This window comes from Pelecanus crispus, chromosome Z (assembly GCF_030463565.1).
Source record: "Pelecanus crispus isolate bPelCri1 chromosome Z, bPelCri1.pri, whole genome shotgun sequence".
NCBI lineage: Eukaryota > Metazoa > Chordata > Aves > Pelecaniformes > Pelecanidae > Pelecanus > Pelecanus crispus.
In genome coordinates, this window is record NC_134676.1 from 25,590,829 (window position 1) to 25,611,067 (window position 20,239).

Consider the following 20,239-nt stretch of genomic DNA (forward strand, 5'->3'; position numbering starts at 1 on the left):
TGATAGCTTGTGTGGAGGCTATTACTTGTGTCCAGACCTGCTTACATAGCTTAGCAAAAAGCCTGAAGGAAATAGCATAATTTGCACTGAAGTTATGCAAATATCCAAATACAACTCACTAGTCAACCTCTGCACAATTCATTTTCTGAGAATTTCTCCCTAGGCAAACTCGTTACTTACCGTATGCCAGTTTCTCCGAATTACCCCAGGACTTCAAAAGCCTTTCTTCCAGCAGTTAGCGGTAGCTGCTGCTCCCCTCCTTGACTGCATCCCTTTCTTTTTCCCTTGGCAGATGCTTAGTCCCTTCCATGCCTCCGTTCATCTCCTACCCAATTTCCTCTTTGTCTTACTGGAGGAGGGTAAGAACCACCATGTGGGGTGTGTTCCTATTGGAGAAAAGGGTGTCTGAGTCACTAGACCTGTCCAGCTTCCCAGCAGTTTTAGGATGCTGAGGACTGGGGAGAGGAGGGGGCAGCTGCAGAAGGGCGTCCTGCAACCAGCAGCACAAGGCTGGCTAGAGCTTCGGTCGACCTGTGGCTCTTACTCCATAGCTGTTACAGTCAGAAGAAGCCTTGATGAGCCATTAAGAAACATAGATTGGAGACGACTGTCCATTTGAAACCAGAGAAAAAGTAAGGACCTGAAAAGCTGAAAAAGAAAGGATGAAAAGCCCTGGCTTTCTAGGGCACATACAATGTAGGCATGTAGAATTTTTTTTTTCCTCATGTTTGTGGCAGGGAAAATCCATACTTACAAAACACCTTTTTGACACCAATAGTATGCAAAATTTGCAGTATAAACGTCATAAAAATTGAATGAGACCTTGATAAATTTCTGAGGAAAAGGAGAGCTGATAGATGGTGAACAGCTTGGAGCATATCCAGATTCTGCATGAATCGTTACTGTCTTTAGCAAATGTTAAAACAGGGGTAGGCTGGTGTGTTATACAGTGGTAGTATTAGAAGTGGAAATTGAAAATCTCATCAGTTTGGTAGAGTGCTATTACTTCCATCCTTAAGCAAACAATAACAAAGTGGATTTTGTTGGTTTGGATTTTTGTTTTAAATGGTTACTTCTTAGAAGAAGAATCAAGAATAGGAAAGAAGGCAAAGGTACAGCCATTTACTAATTAATGTAGAGGGAAAGGAACAGACTTAGTGAATTGTGAGACAATAAACTTTTTAAACTATTTACTCACTTTAAAAAGTGATTTTAACACCTAGTCAGTTCCCCCCAACTACTGTAAGTTGAGGAGGCTTGTGCTCCTAAGTTCTCTAGAATATCACTTTTTCAAAACTAGCTGTGTGCTTGAAGATCTCCACTGTGGTATGTCAGATAAGTGGGACCGTAATATCAACAGACCATTTTTAAGTGGTTTTTTTCTGTTGCCACCAATACAATTGGTGGTTAATTTACTGAAAAGTTACAGCCAAGTTTAAAGGGGAAAACATCATGATAACCTAAATGCTCTTTAACCCGTCTACAAAATGGAGTGTAATAAAGTAGTAATACATGTTCCGTCTGTGAATACAAAGCAATAAACTGCCCCATAGGCATTTGTTGCAGTTTATTTACAAGTATAAGCAGCTGAAATAAAAGTTATTGTTGTTAGCTATAAGGATAATTTTCTTCCCCATCCATGTTTTTCCAGGCCATTAATTTTTTTAAATAACCTAAATACATGTATATTCTGTGTGTGCTTCATTGATTTATTCTCAAAAATACATCAGTGGGCATGTTTTGTGCTCTGGCTTATTAAAGGTTCAGTGTGCTCTTCTAATACTTTATTTTGAAGCTATAATGGAGGGTTTAATTCTGAACAAATTTTAAAAACCCCATACATTCTTCTGTCTTTGATTTTGCTGTGGTGTTTTTGCCTTCACTAGTGACATGGAAAGCTTTGCTTGACAGGGTAATTGTTGGTCTTGGCATGCTGTAGCAGAGATTTGTCAGATATGTTAAACTTGATGAGTTTAAATATGAACTATTGGTTTTGTGAAGGTTTGAGTAAATATCTTAGCAGTTCTCTGCTTTTAATTGATTGGGTAAACTCATTTGTAGTGCAATTAAATAACTATAATAGATGAGGTGTATCAGGTTTTTGGGAATGGTTAGGAATTTACAAGAAGTTAAACAAGCTGTGAATCAGTAAACATGTATGATGCTGGCCAAGTCATTAATGGTTTCACAAGCTGTCTATCTGACATTTTTCAGCCAGCCAAAACTTTTCATACTTACCAAATTTTAAAATTCTACTGCAGTCACAGCAACATTTTTTCCATATTCAAGCTTGCAAGAGGTAGCAGGTAGTAGTAGTCCATCTCTTCAAGTTGGCATCAGCCTGGTTTCCTTAACCAGCTCAAGAAAATAGAGGTTACATTTGATTTCAGGGAAGCAAGTGATGTTAGTTCAGTTGGTCTTCACTAATGTATAACTGTTCTGCTTAAAGCAAATACATGATATCCCTTTTGCACCTGCCTTTTACTTCTACAAAGATGGTGATGTCAATATGTACATGACATACTGGCTAATAGTGTTGCATGATAAATTTAAAAACTCTGAGGCAGTGTTGACTTGAGCAGCTGCTGCCCCTAACCTGTGAGTGCTCATTCCTGTCCCTTTTCCACTCAGTTGACAGTACTTGCTCATGTGTAGTTGCATTGGGAATAGGACTAAGAAAGTTATCCAGCTGCAGAATAACACCCTGTCAATCAGGTTAATTCCTCATCAGCCTGGCAGCCACCAGTTCGGAAGTGGAAGGGGATACGGGGAAGTGTGGCTTTGTAGGTTCACTTAAGTAGCACCACCTCTGAATGGACTACAGGTCTAGGGACTGCAGGTCTAGTAATCTGTATTCGTTTCCTTCTTTTCTGTTTACCCCTGTGGGTGACTGATCTATGCAGAGTAAGAGGCTTTGATTCCTAGAAGCCCATAGCTTTAAAGACTATTTAGAAGGTAGAGGCTGGCAATTTGTATGCTAGGGGTCTTATATTCATCATTCCTTGTGGACTTACTCAAAATTACGAACTTTGAACTCATGCACTTTATTGGCCTCAAGTGAGCCTCCCTTCCTAGTACAGCACAAGGCAAGTGCCTTATCTTTCTTCTGTAGCTAATATACGTGTGAGGATCTAATTGGCAGCTAATGCAATCCTCTTGGTGGTAGGGAAAGGTGGCGAGTATGTTGAAGGTCTTGAATTCTGTCGTTCCTGAATATGCGGTGTGCTACAAACTGGTGAGGAGCTGAATTTCTCAAGTGTTTCTTTTGCAAATACAGAACAGTTTACCCATAGGAAATCTGGACAGTAACTTCATCATTTTGCATCTGTGTTTACCAGTTGCCATAAAGATAGAAGATATTGCTACTGTTAGGTATGGAGAGGTGATTGTATTAGTCAAAATTTGTGACATATTGGAACAACTAGGACTAGTAGCAGTTGTGAGAGAAGGATCACAGCCATCATGTTCTCTTCATCCAGATGGCCAGCTTCTCATTTGCTTCTAGGCAGACTAGGAAAAAGCTGAACTATTGCTGAGAGGAGGCTGTGCATCTTGACCCACACCACACTGGATGCTCATGTTAGGAGTGCTGCAGTGCTTTAGGCAGCTTTCCCCATGCTCCAAAATAAATCTGATTTGGTCATGGGCATTGCCTAGCTAGGAGGTGGTGCAGTGCTGCTTGTAAATTCTGATCTTAACTAACTATCAGTAAACTTTACCATATCACTGTAACATGAATCACAGCCTCACAAGTGGCTCCTCTTCACTGGAGGCAACATCAGACGTATGTCCACAACTACAGAATTTAGCAGTCTCTTCTCAGGAAATTCCTTGTGAAAATGAAACATAGCTCCTGGTGAGCAGCTCTAACTTTTAAGCAGCAAGTACAGTACCTCTGTTTCCACAAGGAGTTCAAGGTCCTCTGACAAATTAGAGAATCAGGTCAAAGGAAGTGACACAGTTACATTAGCCTCAAGCACTGAATGTAGACTGGATTGTAAAATGGCTCTAAAAGTTGAAGTTACTGAAGAGCTGTAAACTAGGCCTGAAGCCTGTAAGTAGTTTAGAGAAAAAAAAGGGAATCTTAGTTGTAAGATTGTAGGGATAGATTGCATAATACTTAAGTTGGAGCAGTTCAGGAACCCAGTTAATTTTTTTACCATTTTTTGGACATCTGAACACATGTGCACAGTGTTTTATATTTATGCCTAGCTAAAGGTATTTTAGAGATACTTTTTCAAGCTGAGATTTATGTTGGGAGTGGAATAAGGTAATGTTTGGACAGTGCCAAAGTTTTTGAATTTTCTTCTCTTGAAAAGTAAACTTTTCTTGCTATGTTGAAATACAGCTTCAATAAAATACAGAGCACTTGTGTACCTGTTGAGATCCATACAGTGAAATCAGAGGATGTTTTGGAAATCTCTTGTCTCCATGTTATGAAAACAGAAAGGGGGGAGTTAAGAAAGCAAATTCTTTATTGAAAGCATAGGCGGTTGCAACAATGCCACTCTGTGGCTTTGCAGGCAGACAGTGCATACCGCTGTCATGGAATGGATTGACAGGGCAATTGGATGGTCTGGATGTTCTTAATACATTGCTTTTGTCTTAAAGGAATACTCAAATTTACAGTTGTCTTTGTAATATACTGAAAATCATGAGCAACATTGAATGATCAAGGCCAAGAAACCAGGAGTGAGGTATTGTACTCTTTCTTAAAAGCACATACAAAACAAACATAAACTTCTGTCTAGTGCTCCAGCTGTAGCATTCTGAAAAATCAAGAATAGAGGTAGATGTGGGAAGGTGGGGGGGAGGTAGGGAGAGCACGGTGGGATGACAAGGTGCAAGTTCAGTGCCAGGATTAGGAGGATGTAGCAAGATGACAGCTTTGAGGAGAGTGAACAGAAACTAGGCGGCCATCACAATCTACACAATTAACAGAACTGTACTTCAAGGGTGGCAAATCAGGATTTGGAATTGCCCAAGGCAAAGTTGTTACGTGCTGGAACTCACTGTGGCTGTTCCCATCATTTTACCCCAAAGTTCACAGTCGTGTCTCAGCAGATGTGTGCTTTACTCGAAGCTTGCCATTTAGATTAAATTGAAGCCCCACTTATGTGCGAAAACATGGAAGATTTCGTGTTACCTTTTTTTTTTTTTTTAAATGTCCAGGCAATTTATACATCTTTCTTTAACTGTTTCTCTTTGGGAAGATTTCATTTTCTATTTATGATTTTATTGACATCTGCGCAAATTCTAATATGCTCTTTAGAACTGTGGGAGCTCAGAACACTGGTGTCACAGGCAGTCCTGGGCGCAGTTGTTGCAGTGTGCTTAGCTTAGTGTACTGGTAGGCTGAGGAAACTGCATTGCTGCTGTGAACTGGGAGCATCATGGAGGAAGAAGGGAGGTCTTCTGCAGGAATAACATGCTGCTGACTAGGGCATCATATTCTTTGCAAAGCATAAATGCTGTTCGCTGGGGTCACTGTGATCAGAGTATGTAAGTGATGTTAGACATTTTTATATGTTGAAGATCATTTAAATACACTTTATATAGCATAAACAGTTTATACATGTGTAAATGTGAGAGACACAATTTTGTTGCAGTCGTCTCTTGAGTCTGGAACGCTTGAACTAAACAGTTTTTTTCTGAGGAATTGTAGATAACCGAATCCTAGTGGAAAGTTATACAATTACCTGCCTGTGATTTTAAGACTGGAGAATGTAATTTAGAGAGCTGGAGAAACGTATCCAGCATGTCCCAGGTATTTACTGGGCTAGATAGTCCTTAGAACTTACTGGTTCTTCATCTTTAAATATGATAGTAGTAACTCTACAGATCCACATGATCTGCAGAGGGGATTTATTAAGATGCTGTAAATAATATGTTCTGGTTAATATCTGTCTTCCAAGAGTTCATCTTAGCACACAGTCCAAATTAAAGCTCTGAGAAAGATCTGCATGACGAGTCCTCAGGCAGTCCTCAGTTCATTCATATAACTTTATTTTTTTTGAAGGATTGCGTCTTCAGGCACCTGAAGGGCTCGCTTTTCTACGTGCCAGGAGTGCACAAGGGGACTGAAATAGGGGAAAGAAAAGAAGAAGTTACAGGAGATTAAGAAGCTAAGACTGACTGACAGGAGATAGCAACAAAAGAGAGAGGAAAACCAGAATGTAAGGGAAAGAAAAACAAAGTAAAAGATTTGTAATGAAGGGGTGGAGAGAGAAATGAGATGAGGGGAGCAGTAGGAAGAGGTACAGGAGGACAAAAGGCGTGAAGCCAGCAGGAAGGAGTACTGGAGCTGAGTAACTCCGTCTTTATTCTAGCATGGGAGGGGCAGAAGGGAGTGAGACTTAGTAGGAGGCATGAAGGGTGGGGTTTGTCTTGGGTTTTGCTGAAGGTGGTTTTCCCCTACTTTCATAATGGTGTCATGTCTTTTACCTGCCCCACACTCAAGACAAGAACAAGGGATTAATGAAAGCTTTTGGAGTCAGTAAGAGAAACTTTCTTGTCTAGAAAAAGTTTTCCTCCACAAAGGAATGCAGAAACATGTTGATTTTTTCAGTGCCTGTGACTTTGGTAGCTGTGGGAAGATCTTCATAGAAATAGTAAGGCAAGAATTGCTTTTTGTGTTTAAGTAAATAATTGTATGCTGATAATTGGACCTCATGGAGACAACAAATTGAATTTAAAAACTACATAATTGAGTCCCAGTTCCCCGCCCCCCTCCCCGCTTCTATTTTCTCCTTCTAGTCCTTTCTTTCCGTAAACACTCACTGTGGTAATTATATACTGGAGATGCTATAAGCATTAAATGCTACAAAGTAGATTTAAAGCAAGGCAAACATTTTCAGGATTTGCCTCAAGGGATTTTGAGAAATGCAGCAGTAATGTCTGTGTCAGTGTTTCATGGCAGGGTGATTCCTTCTCCTGAACCATGGAAGAAATAAGGCTTGTCCACGTGAGATTTTCTTTCACTTTGCTTCCCTCACTGCCTTGACCTTATCTAAGCTTACAGGAAACTTTGTACCCAGTGCCCCAGTGGAAATTCCACATGTCAAGATACATCTTAATCCCACATTACTGTGCGGTTAACGCAGTGATCTTTGGTTTTGATTACCTACTGGTGACCTGCCCCTGATATGGATCAATGCTGTTGTCAGGGACTGAACAAGACAGAAGATTTTGCACCTGGCAATGAGGGAGCCACTCCATCGAGCAACTTCTGAGCAACCTTCATGAGAAACCTGTGACATGTTTTAAAATCCCCTGGATGGAGTCTGACTCATTATTATCTGACAGCACAATTACAGAATAAGCATTTGTCAGAATGTTTTATAACACTATGCCATAGCCATATCTGGGTTTTGTGTGTAATCCTTTGTTGATGGAAACACCCAAAATCTGCCTGAGCTGAAAGCATTTGCTGTATCTGTTAGGGGGGCATTTGCGCTATCTGTTATTTGCTTTTGGGGGCGCGGAGTTGTTTGAATTTGTGTGCTAATTTGTGTTGACTGAGACTCATCCTGGTTATGAAACAAAGTGAAGTTTGTAGCCATTCTCTAATGTGCAAGGCAGGTCAACTACATTAAATTAAAACCAAGTCGTTTATATAATACATATACAGTTTAAAAAAAAAAGATTTATTTATTTGTAAGAAAAGTACTTTAAAATACATTTTTAATAGTTACTCAGGCTTTTTTCTTTTTCTCTCCCATTGGAACTTCTTCAGTGCGGTTTATTTTGTGAGGCACAAAGAAACCAGACAAAGATTTGCCATGAAGAAAATTAATAAGCAGAATCTCATCCTCCGTAACCAGATCCAACAGGCCTTTGTCGAGCGTGATATCCTGACATTTGCAGAAAATCCGTTTGTTGTCAGCATGTATTGTTCCTTTGAAACAAGACGTCATTTATGCATGGTCATGGAATATGTAGAAGGTAAAACATTTGTTCTGTTTTACAGAGGAGGAAAAGAGTTTTCTTACACCAAGAAAGAAAAATAACCCCTATGGTACTTGCTTTAGAAAGGCCCCCTGCGTATCCTCTGTACTCTGGCAGTACAGTTTTAGGATCTAAATCCACCAACAAGGTGGCTTTTTTTCCCAGTCATTATCTCCCAGAGAGAGCTTGTAAAACACTTCTGCTCCACCTATAATGGGTAATAACTGCTCTTTGAATAAGTTCCTCATAGACTGTAATCGTAAGTATCCTAGCATTCAAAGTTCATTTGGAAATGCTGTTTGGTTTTCTGGAGTTCAAATTTTCATTAGCACATGTTGGGATATTTGTAGTAGTTACTTTTACAATGAAAGAGGGAAGAGGAAGCAATTTGAAATGGTGCTGATGCTGAAGGATAACAGTAGACAGAGGCAGTGCAAGATAAGATACCCAGGCTGTGGTTGTGTGGATGCTTTTTTTGCACACACACCCCCCCCCTTTTTTTTTTTTAAAGTAGCAGCACAGACTTTATTGGTTTCCAGCAGAACCCTTCTACTGCTCACTCCCAGCTTCACACTCTGTTTCCTGCACAGTAGTTGGTGTGGTTACATGTTCAGTTGAATAATCTGACTGGAAAATAGACATTATGACTACAGTTTGTGTCTGTCTCTGTAGCATGTATGGAGTATACTGATACACCTCAGAATTTATAGCGTCATCTGGAACATTTGTCCTGTTTCCACAGGTGGAGACTGTGCTACTTTGATGAAGAATATGGGTCCCTTACCTGTAGATATGGCAAGGATGTACTTTGCAGAGACTGTTCTGGCCTTGGAATACCTTCATAACTATGGCATTGTACACAGGGATTTGAAACCAGACAAGTATGTATATAGAATATAACCAAAAGAGGACTTTGAAATTGTTACATAAAATATGAAAGGTGTAAACTTGCTTTGAATGTTTTTGAATTTTTTTTTATCGTGAATGTTATGTAGATTCACAATTTCTGCACAATACTTGAATTTTCCTTACCTGCAGTTACAGAAAATGCATTTTTTTCCAAAAAAGCTCTTTAAAGTTTTCTATCTTTAAGTCAGAAGTGGCTATCTGAGTAGCTAAAAAAAAAAAATGTCCTTGCTCTTCTGGCTGGAATGGGAGATAAATGCATTTTGGTCATTAAGGAAAAGATCTTTCAAAATATGCTTAAAACACTGTTTAATACAAAGTATCATCAACTTGCAGATATTTGCATATACGAAGACAGGATTGACCAGATTGGGAAATCTTTCCTGTTGCATGGGGTTTTTTGTTTGGTTGGTTGGTTGGTTTGTTTAATATTTAGAAATATTGCTCCTATACATGTAAATAACGTTACACGAAGAAGCTGCTGTAAAAAGTGTGACTGTTGCAGCTCTGTTTATCTTCTTCCTGTTTCACATTTTAAAAAAAAAAAAAAAAAAAAAAAAAGAATTAGAGTCATGTCTGTTCAGTGACAATACCTACATAGCATGATACCGCAGGGCAGTGTAGTATTAATTACTAACTAACCTAGTACCTGAGTTTTTTTCAAATGAATGACCCAGCTTGTTACAGACAAAATGCTCACCTCACTTCAAAAGCGACATTTATTCTAGGTCTTTCAGATGATGGCTGTTTCTTTTTCTTGAAAGCATCTAGCATTCAGTTCTCAACACTTGTATGGTTCTGTAAGATGTTGTGCAATTGCATATAAAAAGTTTGTTTACATGTGATAATAATAGTAAGAAATGTAAGACTGTCAGATTTTTAACCTGTTTATTTTGTACCTGGTTAAATTCCTTTTTAAGCTGTCTTTATATGTTTGCAGTGCTAATGAAACATTTTCCTCCAAGTATGATAATAATAATGGTAAGCACATACTGTTGAATTATATCACAGTAACTTCAGATCATTCTAATTTTCAGTTTATTGGTAACATCCATGGGCCATATAAAGCTTACAGACTTCGGCCTGTCAAAGGTGGGGCTAATGAGTTTGACTACCAATCTGTATGAGGGTCACATTGAGAAGGATGCCAGAGAATTCCTTGACAAACAAGTAAGAGCCTTTTTCATTTCTACATTGAGTGTTCAAATGAAGTGATGTTTTGCCAGCAGAATGTACCATAATACTGTATAAACTGTTGTTATTTCTGCATTGGTGTTCCAATTGTGTATGTCAGTTACTTTTACTGATGCCCTGCAGATTTTTCTAGGTTTTTTTCTTTGTACATTAGGATCTATTAGTAAGATGAGCAACCTAATTGTGTGCAAGTCAATCTGTGAGAGAGACAAATGGAAGACTTTTTATAAGGAATTCACAAGTCTCAGCAGAGTACTTGTGGAGCTCATGATGCATTGTACAACCAAGGGTGCTAAAATCCTTGCTATGGCCCATTTCCCTGTAAGCATGCCTCATTACCATTGCTCACAATCTGTTCACTGTAAAGGTTACTTAAGATAAAACTATCACAACTTTCATGTAAAGATAAGGATATGTTTAAGTTAAATAAAATTTTTGCCATGATGGACTCCCATGTATGAAATGGAAACTGTCCTTTGTATGACAGATACACAGATGTTGATTATGATGCCTGTAAATGTAGCTACATCATTCTAAAAAAGTTAGTTGTTATGGAAACTCTGTAGATTAAAATGTACTGATTTCCATTTCTCCATGTTTCCGTCTTACTTTACATTTCAAGAGTTATAAATGATGTGACATAGCTCAGTTAGACTTGTATTACCATCATGCTTATTTTCTTTCTTTTAGGTCTGTGGTACACCTGAATACATAGCTCCTGAAGTGATACTGAGACAGGGTTATGGAAAACCAGTGGACTGGTGGGCTATGGGAATTATCCTTTATGAATTTCTTGTTGGGTGTGTGCCATTCTTTGGAGATACACCAGAAGAGCTGTTTGGACAAGTAATCAGTGGTGAGGATCATCACAAAAAACCTCAGATTTCTTAGCTTGCTGTGAAACATTTCAATTTCTGTTAATAGTAAAGATATTTACAACTTTACTGATAGACCAGGTTTTTAAGCTGGTTTTGCTCAAAAAAACCCACCATTATTGTAATATTGTAATACACAGTTTGCAGTGAAAGCAATAAGAATATGTTTGGATTAAAAGCTGACCTTACTGTATATTGTTGCTAAGTACAGAAATGCAGTAGAGTACAATGGTTAAGCTGCACTGTTTTAAAAAGAAAAGCAGTAGTAGAAAAGTAGTGCCACTATGGCACAGTGATTTCAGCCTTTAGTAAAGAAATTATACCAGAGAGGAAACAGTTAAAATAAATTTGCATAAATGGGAAAACACCTCATGGCACAATGAAGAAATTAACAAAGATGTACTAAAAACCTAAAACAAATGTCTCCCGAATAATAAATAATGAGAAAGAGAAGGAAACAAGTTCAATTCACAGATTGTTAATGATTTTGTTGGTGATTGTTGTAGTGTAGTGTTATTTCTATAGCAGCTGTTCTTCTTCCATTTAAAATTCAATAACCTTTTAGATCTTAACCTGCAAGCTGACCCTAAGTATTGTTATGTGGCTTGTGGCAAAACTGAATGATAATTAAACAGAATTGTTTACTATCCTACCTGCTGTTTCCATAAATTTCCCAGATGCATAGATGTAGAGGGCCTCTGTTTATGCCAAAAGCTTAACAGAATGGCACCTCTGTTACTGAGTATTTCCCAGTCTGTTTTATGGTCTGCTTAAAAGGTCCAGTGGCTAAGAAAAAAAAACCAAAACAAAACAAAAAAAAAAAACCAAAAAACCACCCCAAGCATGCAGAAACAAAACTAACTGCACCTCTGGTTCCTTATTCTCTGAGAATGCAACAAATCCCATTTTGTACTTAGAGACAGTCTGTCATCATCTCACTTTCCACCATCTCTGAAGTTGAAAGCCAGACTTGTTTGTAAACTGTAGTGAAATGGATTTGTGAGTTGCCTCTAGTATATGACCTCTTTATACAACATCCGAGCTGTTCATGGATTTATAACCATGTTGTTTTCTGATGTGATACGCCAAGGCCTGAGTGGCAAGAAGAATCAACTGTTTAATTAACACAAGCAGCAAATGCTGGCTTTGTTCTGGATGCCTCATGGCTGCGATGCATATTCATGCTTTATTTTCCAAATCAGATTTAAACTGCAGTGGAAGCTGTAGGCAGGCAAACATGGAAATAACTCATGTTTTTATTGCATTTCCAGACACATGCACATGTGTTTTTATCTTTATGCTCTGTGACTGGGAGAAGAGGAGGGAATAGTCTAAAATTAATGACAAAATTTGCACTTTAGAAATCATTTTGCATGTGGCATTAATTTTACATTTTGGAAAACAAATTGTCATGTGTTACAGTCTAGCTGATACTTACGTAAATAACTTGATCTGTTTGAATGTGTCTGTTTATCTTCCAGAAATTATCTGTAGAAGTGTATGTAAATGATCTGTTCACGCTCACTCTCCAAGACTGTTGGTCAGCTTAGTTTCTTGTTTTGATGTTGACTTGTCGGCTTCATTTTCTTTTTTATTTTAAATATCCATACTTACTGAAATTATTCTTACTGTCAGTATCTGCAGGAGAACTCTTTTGTTGGATAAGTTCCCTGTGCTAAAATACATGGTGCCCTTGTATTCAACTGTAAAAGCCGTGTTAAAGAACCCAAACTATAGCCTAGACTTTTATTCCCATTTTTGTGGGTGAAATCTACATTCTACTTGAAAATCTACTTTAAAATCTTGCCCCCTCATTTTACCTCACTCCTTCTTCATTGTAGGTTGCCTTTCCTACCCCCAAGTTTATGAGTACAACTGTGGGAGGCCTCAGTGTAAACTTAGATGCCTAAAATGATCAAGGTTAAAAATAATGCTCCAGAAAGAGGTTACATTTCATGCCTGTTTATTTCAGTACCTTTCCTTAAACTCTGAAGTACAAAGATTAAACTTGCCTGTAGCTTCTGGTGATTATTTCTTCAATGATGATCATTTTGAAGGAAAAGTCTAGATCCTATAATGACAAGAAAATCCTTAACAGCCTTCTGTATTTCCTGGCTTCCTAGCGTTCTGTTTCTGATGCCAAAATCCTTGTACCTCCCAAGAAACTTCTGCAGAGTTTTGTCTAAACTTGCAATATATTACATTTGTGGAGGCAGCTTCTGCTAAAAATCAGACAAAACTTGCTGTGTAAGCTGTTGCAAAGTTCCTGTTCATATTGAAACTGGCGCAATTTTCCATTGTTTCATTTAAATGAAAGTTTGGCAGAATTATTATTTGGCCTTACCTGAATACTGCAGAGTTTAATATCTTGATTGCATGATTTAGGTCCAACTTGCTATGAAGTGCAAAAGTCTTAGTAGTATGAGAGTCAGTAGAGAGAAGTGGTTTTCCTCTGAAGTATGAGATACTTGGGAAAAAGCTCCATTGGCATGTATCTCTCTAGAGCAGAGTCTGATCCCTCGGCCCTTTGTCATGGGAAAAATGACTTCAGTGAGCCTGCTAGCATTAGGGAAGGATTACAGATGTGAGCAGTGACTGCTGGGTCAGGTCAGCTGTGTCCGTCTTAACAGCAGTTTCCATGGAACAGAACTAAAATTTAAACTGTGATGGGGGGGCGGGGCGGGGCAGGGAGAAGGGACAGCATACAAGTTGTGCTAATGTTTTGCAATAGTTTTCCATGAGCCAAGCATTCCTGTAATCTGTTGTTAAATACTGTTATGGGTTAAAGGATATTTCAAAGCAAAATGGAAACATAACAATATGTTTATGGAGTCTGTATAGAGAGTATAAAAATTTGAAGTAATTAGTGTGCAACAGAGAGCAACTTGAAAAAGTTGCCTTAACTCTGACTTTACTGCTAGCTCACTACGAGAGTTTTCACACAGTTTCTGCTGAATATTGGGATCAGACTTCAGTAATAACAAACAATTTTCTGTTTTGTTAGATGAAATCAACTGGCCTGAAAAGGATGAAGCACCACCTCCAGATGCCCAGGATCTGATTACCCTGCTGCTCAGGCAGAATCCTTTGGAAAGACTGGGAACAGGTTAGGAGGCACTATTTTAAATTGTTGGTGTGCTAGGAATAGCTTCTATATCCGGCATTGGGAGCTTTTGTTCACCTATTTGTTTTGCCCGGGAAACACCTGTCAGGGCAAGTAGCATGACAACATGCCATTATAGTAGAGCGTATTTTATAGATTCAGACCAGTAATATGAGCTTAACAAGATGATAACTGGCCTTTTTTTGGAGTTTACATGTGGTCATTCATGTTTACTCTTCTCTTAATTTGATAAATAAAACAGAAATTTCTCAAAGACCCAGTTAGCCATTGGATGGGGTTCCTTCATGAATACAGTATTAAATAACTAAACACAGAAATAGAGAAGGGGAATCAGTACACAATTGATGCTTCCATTTTCAGATGTATCTTGGCCTGGTAAATTAGTTCCTCCAGGCTTTAGGGTGGTTGATGAGTACTTGAACTAATTATTCCCAAATGACTCTCTGAGGTTGTGTTGTGAAAGGTCTTGTCATTCTCATTCAGCAAGCGCTACTGCCTTGCATGAAAAGAATAAAACCAAAAGTGTGAATGTTAAGGAAGTAAATGGATTTAAAGTGTTAATGTATGGGAACCCTAGTTGCTGACTGCCATCCCACTGGGCGAAGCACTATGTAAACACAGCAAAAAAGGTCTCCTACATAAAAAGAGCCTGAATATGGGGACATGGGTTAGTAGGCATGGTAGTGTTGGGTTGATGGTTGGACTGATGATCTTAGACATCCTTTCCAACCTTAATGATTCCTAGTTTTACTTTCATTAAAAAAAAATGCACCCACCAAGCCAGGAAACATGAAATTAATTATTACTCTACGCTTAATTGGTTTAGTGGTGGACTTGGAGGCGTTAGGCTAATGGTTGGACTGGATGATCTTAAAGGTCTTTTCCAACCTAAACAATTCTATGATTCTATTCTATATAAAGGTGTAGTCTTATTTATAGGGAACACTGTATGCCTTGAATATAAATACATTGGGGATGCTAAGGAAACCAAGTAGTAGGCTTAGTCAGCATGAGAGTACTTAGAAAATTGGTGGCAAAACTGAGTCTGGTGGTCAGATTGTGCTGCATATTTTTAGAGCTAATACAAAAAGGAGCTTTAGGAATCGGTTCGTAACTGGCCTTACCACAGCTACTCGGAGAACATGAGTATAACCCAGGCCCCAAGTATTGACATCGTCTGAAACGACAGGTCTTCCTTTGGGACATGATGATGTGACCGAGATGAGTGAACTGCATGTCCCTTGCTCCCTGAGCATCTGGGATCTGTGTGAACAGCCCTTGGACTTCACTGTAGCTGATGGTCTGGAGTAAGTGGCATCCAGCAAAGTTTGTTGTTCTCCTTTGCCCCCTGTTGAACAAGTTAAGAGTGAGGGAGGTGTCATGCCCCAGTCAGCTTCTCCGCTTGCTGCCTGCTTCATCTGCTGCAGAGGGCACCGTTGCCAAAGGCAAAACAAAGAGCCACAACTAGTTCCATTCCCTTGTTTTATGTATAATCCTTCCAGGAATTGTTGTTTCATTGCAAGGATGCTTTTTCCTGGTAAAAACAGTGCTGTCACCCTGTGAGAGGCTGGATCAGAAATAGATTGCAAATTCTGCCTCTTTTGCTACAGCTAGTTGAGAAAGTGAATTGGCTAGAATGAGGCTGGCTTAACTACTGTAATGGTCAGTGCCACCACATGGAGCATCTGTGCAGCTCGTTTATGGGCTGATCTCTTTCAACCGTTCATGGTCTCGCAAGAGCTGGCAGTCTGAAGAAGGAAATTGGGCAGCTGTTTCTTTGAAAGCACAGAGGGGTGTTTAGAAACCACAGCAAAGTTTTTTGAAGTGTCAGAAACAACTCATAGAAACAGAGGCTGCAATGTGACAGGTCCCACAGGTGCACTGGAAAATAGCAGGTTTATCCCAGGCTCCACCATGCATTTCAAATGACAGTTCTATCTATTTAATACATATTGGCTAGCTGCATAACACTCCATGAAAATCGTAATTGTTTATCAGCTCAGGAGACCTGAGTGGCGTAGTCCAGTTGAAGGAAGAGAGATAGATACTATACTTCTTTCGAAGACAGAAAATGACAGAGAAAAGACCTCTTTGGGATTGAAGTGTCTGATACCAGTCAAGAATTACACTATTGAGGTCTTATCCAACCTTAATGATTTCTAGTTTTTACTTTCATTAAAAAAGGATCCAGCCACCAAGCCAGGAAACATGAAAGTACTGCTCTACCCTTAATTGGTTTAGTGGTGGACTTGGTAGTGTTAGGCTAATGGTTGGACTGGATGATCTTAAAGGTCTTTTCCAACCTAAACGATTCTATGATTCTATTCTGATGTAATATCCCATTACTGTGCTCAGAGAAATGTTCATTCCTTGGCTAGTGACTTACAATGAGATGTGATTTTGGTTTCCTTTGGGAAGATTTGGCTTTAGGAATTTCTCCCTGGTGCAGTCAGAAAAGCAAAGAATCCAGCCTAGAAATCTTGACACTCTGGCATAGAGACCCATCCTGGAGAATTCACACTTTTTCTATGGCGCTCTCGTGATTTAGCCTGGACATAGGGAAGTTTACATGGTATATCAATGTGGTGGGTTAACCTTCACTGGCCACCAGATGCCCACCAAGCTGCTCTATCACTCCACCTCCTCAGCTGGACATGGGAAGAAAATACAACGAAAGGCTCGTGGGTTGAGATGAGGACAGGAAATCACTCAGCAGCTACCATCATGGGCAAAAGAGTCTCGGGGAAATGAATTTTTTACTGATTAATAACAGAGTAGGGTAATGAGAAGTAAGAACAAATCTTAAAACACCTTCCCCCCACCCTTCCCTTCTTCCTGGGCTCAACTTCACTCCTGATTTCTCTACCTCCTCCCCCTGAGCGGCTCAGGGGGACGGAGAATGGGGGTTGTGGTCAGTTCATCTCACGTTGTCTCTGCCACTCCTTCCTCCTCACACTGTTCCCTGCTCCAGCGTGGGCTCCCTCCCACAGGAGACAGTCCTCCACGATCTTCTCCAACATGGGTCCTTCCCACGGGCTGCAGTTCTTCACAAACTGCTCCAGCGCAGGTCCCTTCCATGGGGTGCAGTCCTCCAGGAGCAGACTGCTCCAGCCTGGGTCCCCAACGGGGTCACAAGTCCTGCCAGCAAACCTGCTCCAGTGTGGGCTCCTCTCTCCACGCGTCCACAGGTCGTGCCAGGAGCCTGCTCCAGCATGGGGTCCTCCCCAGGCTGCAGGTGGATATCTGCTCCCCCGTGGGCCTCCATGGGCTGCAGGGGCACAGCCTGCCTCACCATGGTCTTCACCCTGAGCTGCAGGGGAGTCTCTGCTCCAGTGCCTGGAGCACCCTCCTCCCCCTCTTTCACTGACCTTGGTGTCTGCAGAGTCATTCCTCTCACATATTCTCACTCCTCACTCCAGATGCAGTTTGTGTCCCATCTTTTTTGTTTGTTTGTTTCCAATTCTTAAATATTTTATCACAGAGGCGCTACCACTGTTGCTGATGGGCTCGGCCTTGGCCAGTGGTGAGTCTGTCTTGGAGCTGGTTGGTGTTGGCTCTGACGGACATGGGGGAAGCTTCTAGCAGCTGTAGTGGCTGAAGCCACCCCTGTAGCCCTCCTGCTACCAAAACCATGCATTCTAAACCCAATACAATCAAGTTGGCAGTAACTCTTGGTGCTGCAGGTTACCTGTTCAGTTTTTAGAATTAGGTTTATGCTTATTGACAACATCCTTGCCTACCTCCCCAGGACAAAAATATCAGTATTTCATTGTGTTCTTACAGTTGTTTCTTAACTTGAAACTAGTGTAATTGTTAAACACACATTATAACAAGTAGGCAGTAATTGGTAAGATGATAAATTATGAGGTATTTCCTATAGAACTGTGTATTACTGCCATAAAACACCAAAAGGAGCTCCTGATCAGCAATGTTTTTTTCACTGAGCGACTGTTAAGAATTACTTTCGAACTTGTACTTACTCATCCAGTCCGCATACTTATATTTTCATGACTACTACTACTACATCTGATGCTTCTGACTAATGTGTAGCTGACATAATAATTAGTATATCCAGGAAAACAGAAATGTTAAAAGAGGGAAGATGATACAGCAGTGTCACCACTGTTGAAGAAATGGCAACAGCAAAGCAGGAACAGGGAGGTGCTCTGACAGATTTAGGAGATTCTAGTGGAAATGGGTAGTAGATGTTTCTGCCTACAGTGATGACTATGCCTTTCCCTGATAATTTGCATTTATTGGCCAGGGCTTTAGTTGAATTAATGTCAGAGGATTTGGTATAATTTGATCAGTGTTTTTCTTTGGCTCCCCCAGGTGGTGCATATGAAGTAAAGCAGCATCAGTTCTTCAGGAGCCTTGACTGGAATAGTCTGCTGAGGCAGAAAGCAGAATTTATTCCACAATTGGAGTCTGAAGATGACACAAGTTATTTTGACAGTAGGTGTTTGATGGTATTAAAAAAATGTGATGAACGCCTTGTTTAAATAATCACTTCCTTTAACTTTTGCTTGCTGCTTTGAAAATCTCCTTTATCAGAACCACTTGGCAGCTTGCAATTTCACTGGTGGTTTGACATTTCAGCAGAAATAATCTTAAGAATAAAATTATGCTTTTAGTTAATATTAAAGGTTGGTACCCATTCTTCCTGATAAGGTCAAATACTTTATTTCCCTTGTCTGTAGCTCGTTCTGAGAAATACCACCATATGGAAACTGAGGAAGAAGATGATACCAATGATGAAGATTTTAATTTGGAGATAAGACAGTTTTCCTCATGTTCACACAGATTTTCAAAAGTAAGTAAAAATTGCGCTAATGTTAGTATGTATTGTGTACATAAACATTTTGCTACTTTTATACAGTTTGGAAATGTTAGATATGGAAGATATGTATAGGGCATTGTTTCTTCAAGAAATAACTGAAATTGAGCAAGAATGAAATGAATACCATTAAATCAAAATATGGGAAGATTCTGTAGGGAAGTTACTTCTTGAATCCTTAAGAAAGTGATAGAAAATTGTATAAATAGGTTGGTATTTTCTGTAGAAAATTCATGATAGCATAAGAGAAAACTTAGGGAAACTGTTCTGCTAAATGCTAATGCACGTTCCTTACGTTGGTTTCCTTGTACATAGTTTGCATGTTGCTCCAGTTGTGTCCTGGGTATCTGGCAGGTGATGGCATAACAAAGATTACAGTACTAGCCTATAGTAGCTATTAATTAAATTATATTAGACTGAAGGGAAAAAACAAAGTAGTGGTTAGCACGTGATTTGGTCAAGGAGAGATGTGGATTTGAGGGAGCAGTTTGAATGCTGTGAATTGAAGGTAAAGCTGACTGTGCAAAGGGTAGTATACTTTAGTAGTTGAGAGCTAATTATTGCTGGACAAGGGATGCCAGTAAGAGCAGAGTGGACATGCTCAGGAAGTACTGTGGAGGGCACATTGGCAGGAAATAATGGAACTGGAATACCTAATGAGCATGCTTTTAGTCTTAGTATAGCATCCAGCATTGATTTTTCAAAAGCTATCTATTTAAAAAGTTCCTTTAACCTACTTTAGGAACTGTTTAAAGGTATTTGGAAAGTCTGTGGTTGTATCTTGTTTGTCCTGGATTAAGCTTTAAGGAATTGGATTTTATGCTGGCTCTGCAATACCACATATGTATTGTGTCTGTGATAGCATGGAAGAGCAGAGATAGGAATCATGGATGTAGTTATTCCCATTCTATGTAAATTCCTTATTTTGACTTGGTGGTATATTTCGAAGAGGTAGTCTCTTTGGAGATAACTTGGATGAGAGGCAGTGGGCACAAACTTGAAGCACAGGAAGTGGAAGTCCTGTCTGAAGACAAAGAAACACCTTTTTACTGTGAGGGTGATGGAACACTGGCACAGGTTGTCCAGAGGTTGTGCAGTCTCCATCCTTGGAGGTCTTCAAAAGCCCACTGGATGTGGTCCTGAGCAACCAGTTCTAGGTTACCCTGCTTGTACAGAGGGGTGGGACAACATGACCTGCAGAGTTCCCTTCTGACCTCATTCTGTGATTCTGTGAACTTCTGTCCTTTTGAAAGCTCTGTACCACAGTAATAGTTTGGTTTGTTAATGTCATTATGTCATTGCATCGCCGGCTGTGCTTCTCAGGCTGTAGAATATACAGCTGACAATTTCTGTGTG

The 20,239-nt window shown here is 39.7% G+C and overlaps 1 protein-coding gene across 1 annotated transcript in view; it reads left to right on the top strand.

Moving 5' to 3' along the window:
- MAST4 (microtubule associated serine/threonine kinase family member 4) overlaps window positions 1-20,239 on the top strand; it is a 312,006-nt gene that overhangs the window by 276,179 nt on the left and 15,588 nt on the right. The window contains exons 17-23 of the mRNA XM_075727088.1: window positions 7,736-7,944; window positions 8,690-8,828; window positions 9,891-10,023; window positions 10,738-10,903; window positions 13,927-14,028; window positions 18,379-18,501; window positions 18,747-18,859. Of these exons, the coding sequence (XP_075583203.1) occupies window positions 7,736-7,944; window positions 8,690-8,828; window positions 9,891-10,023; window positions 10,738-10,903; window positions 13,927-14,028; window positions 18,379-18,501; window positions 18,747-18,859 (985 nt within the window). The remainder of the gene's footprint in view (window positions 1-7,735; window positions 7,945-8,689; window positions 8,829-9,890; window positions 10,024-10,737; window positions 10,904-13,926; window positions 14,029-18,378; window positions 18,502-18,746; window positions 18,860-20,239) is intronic.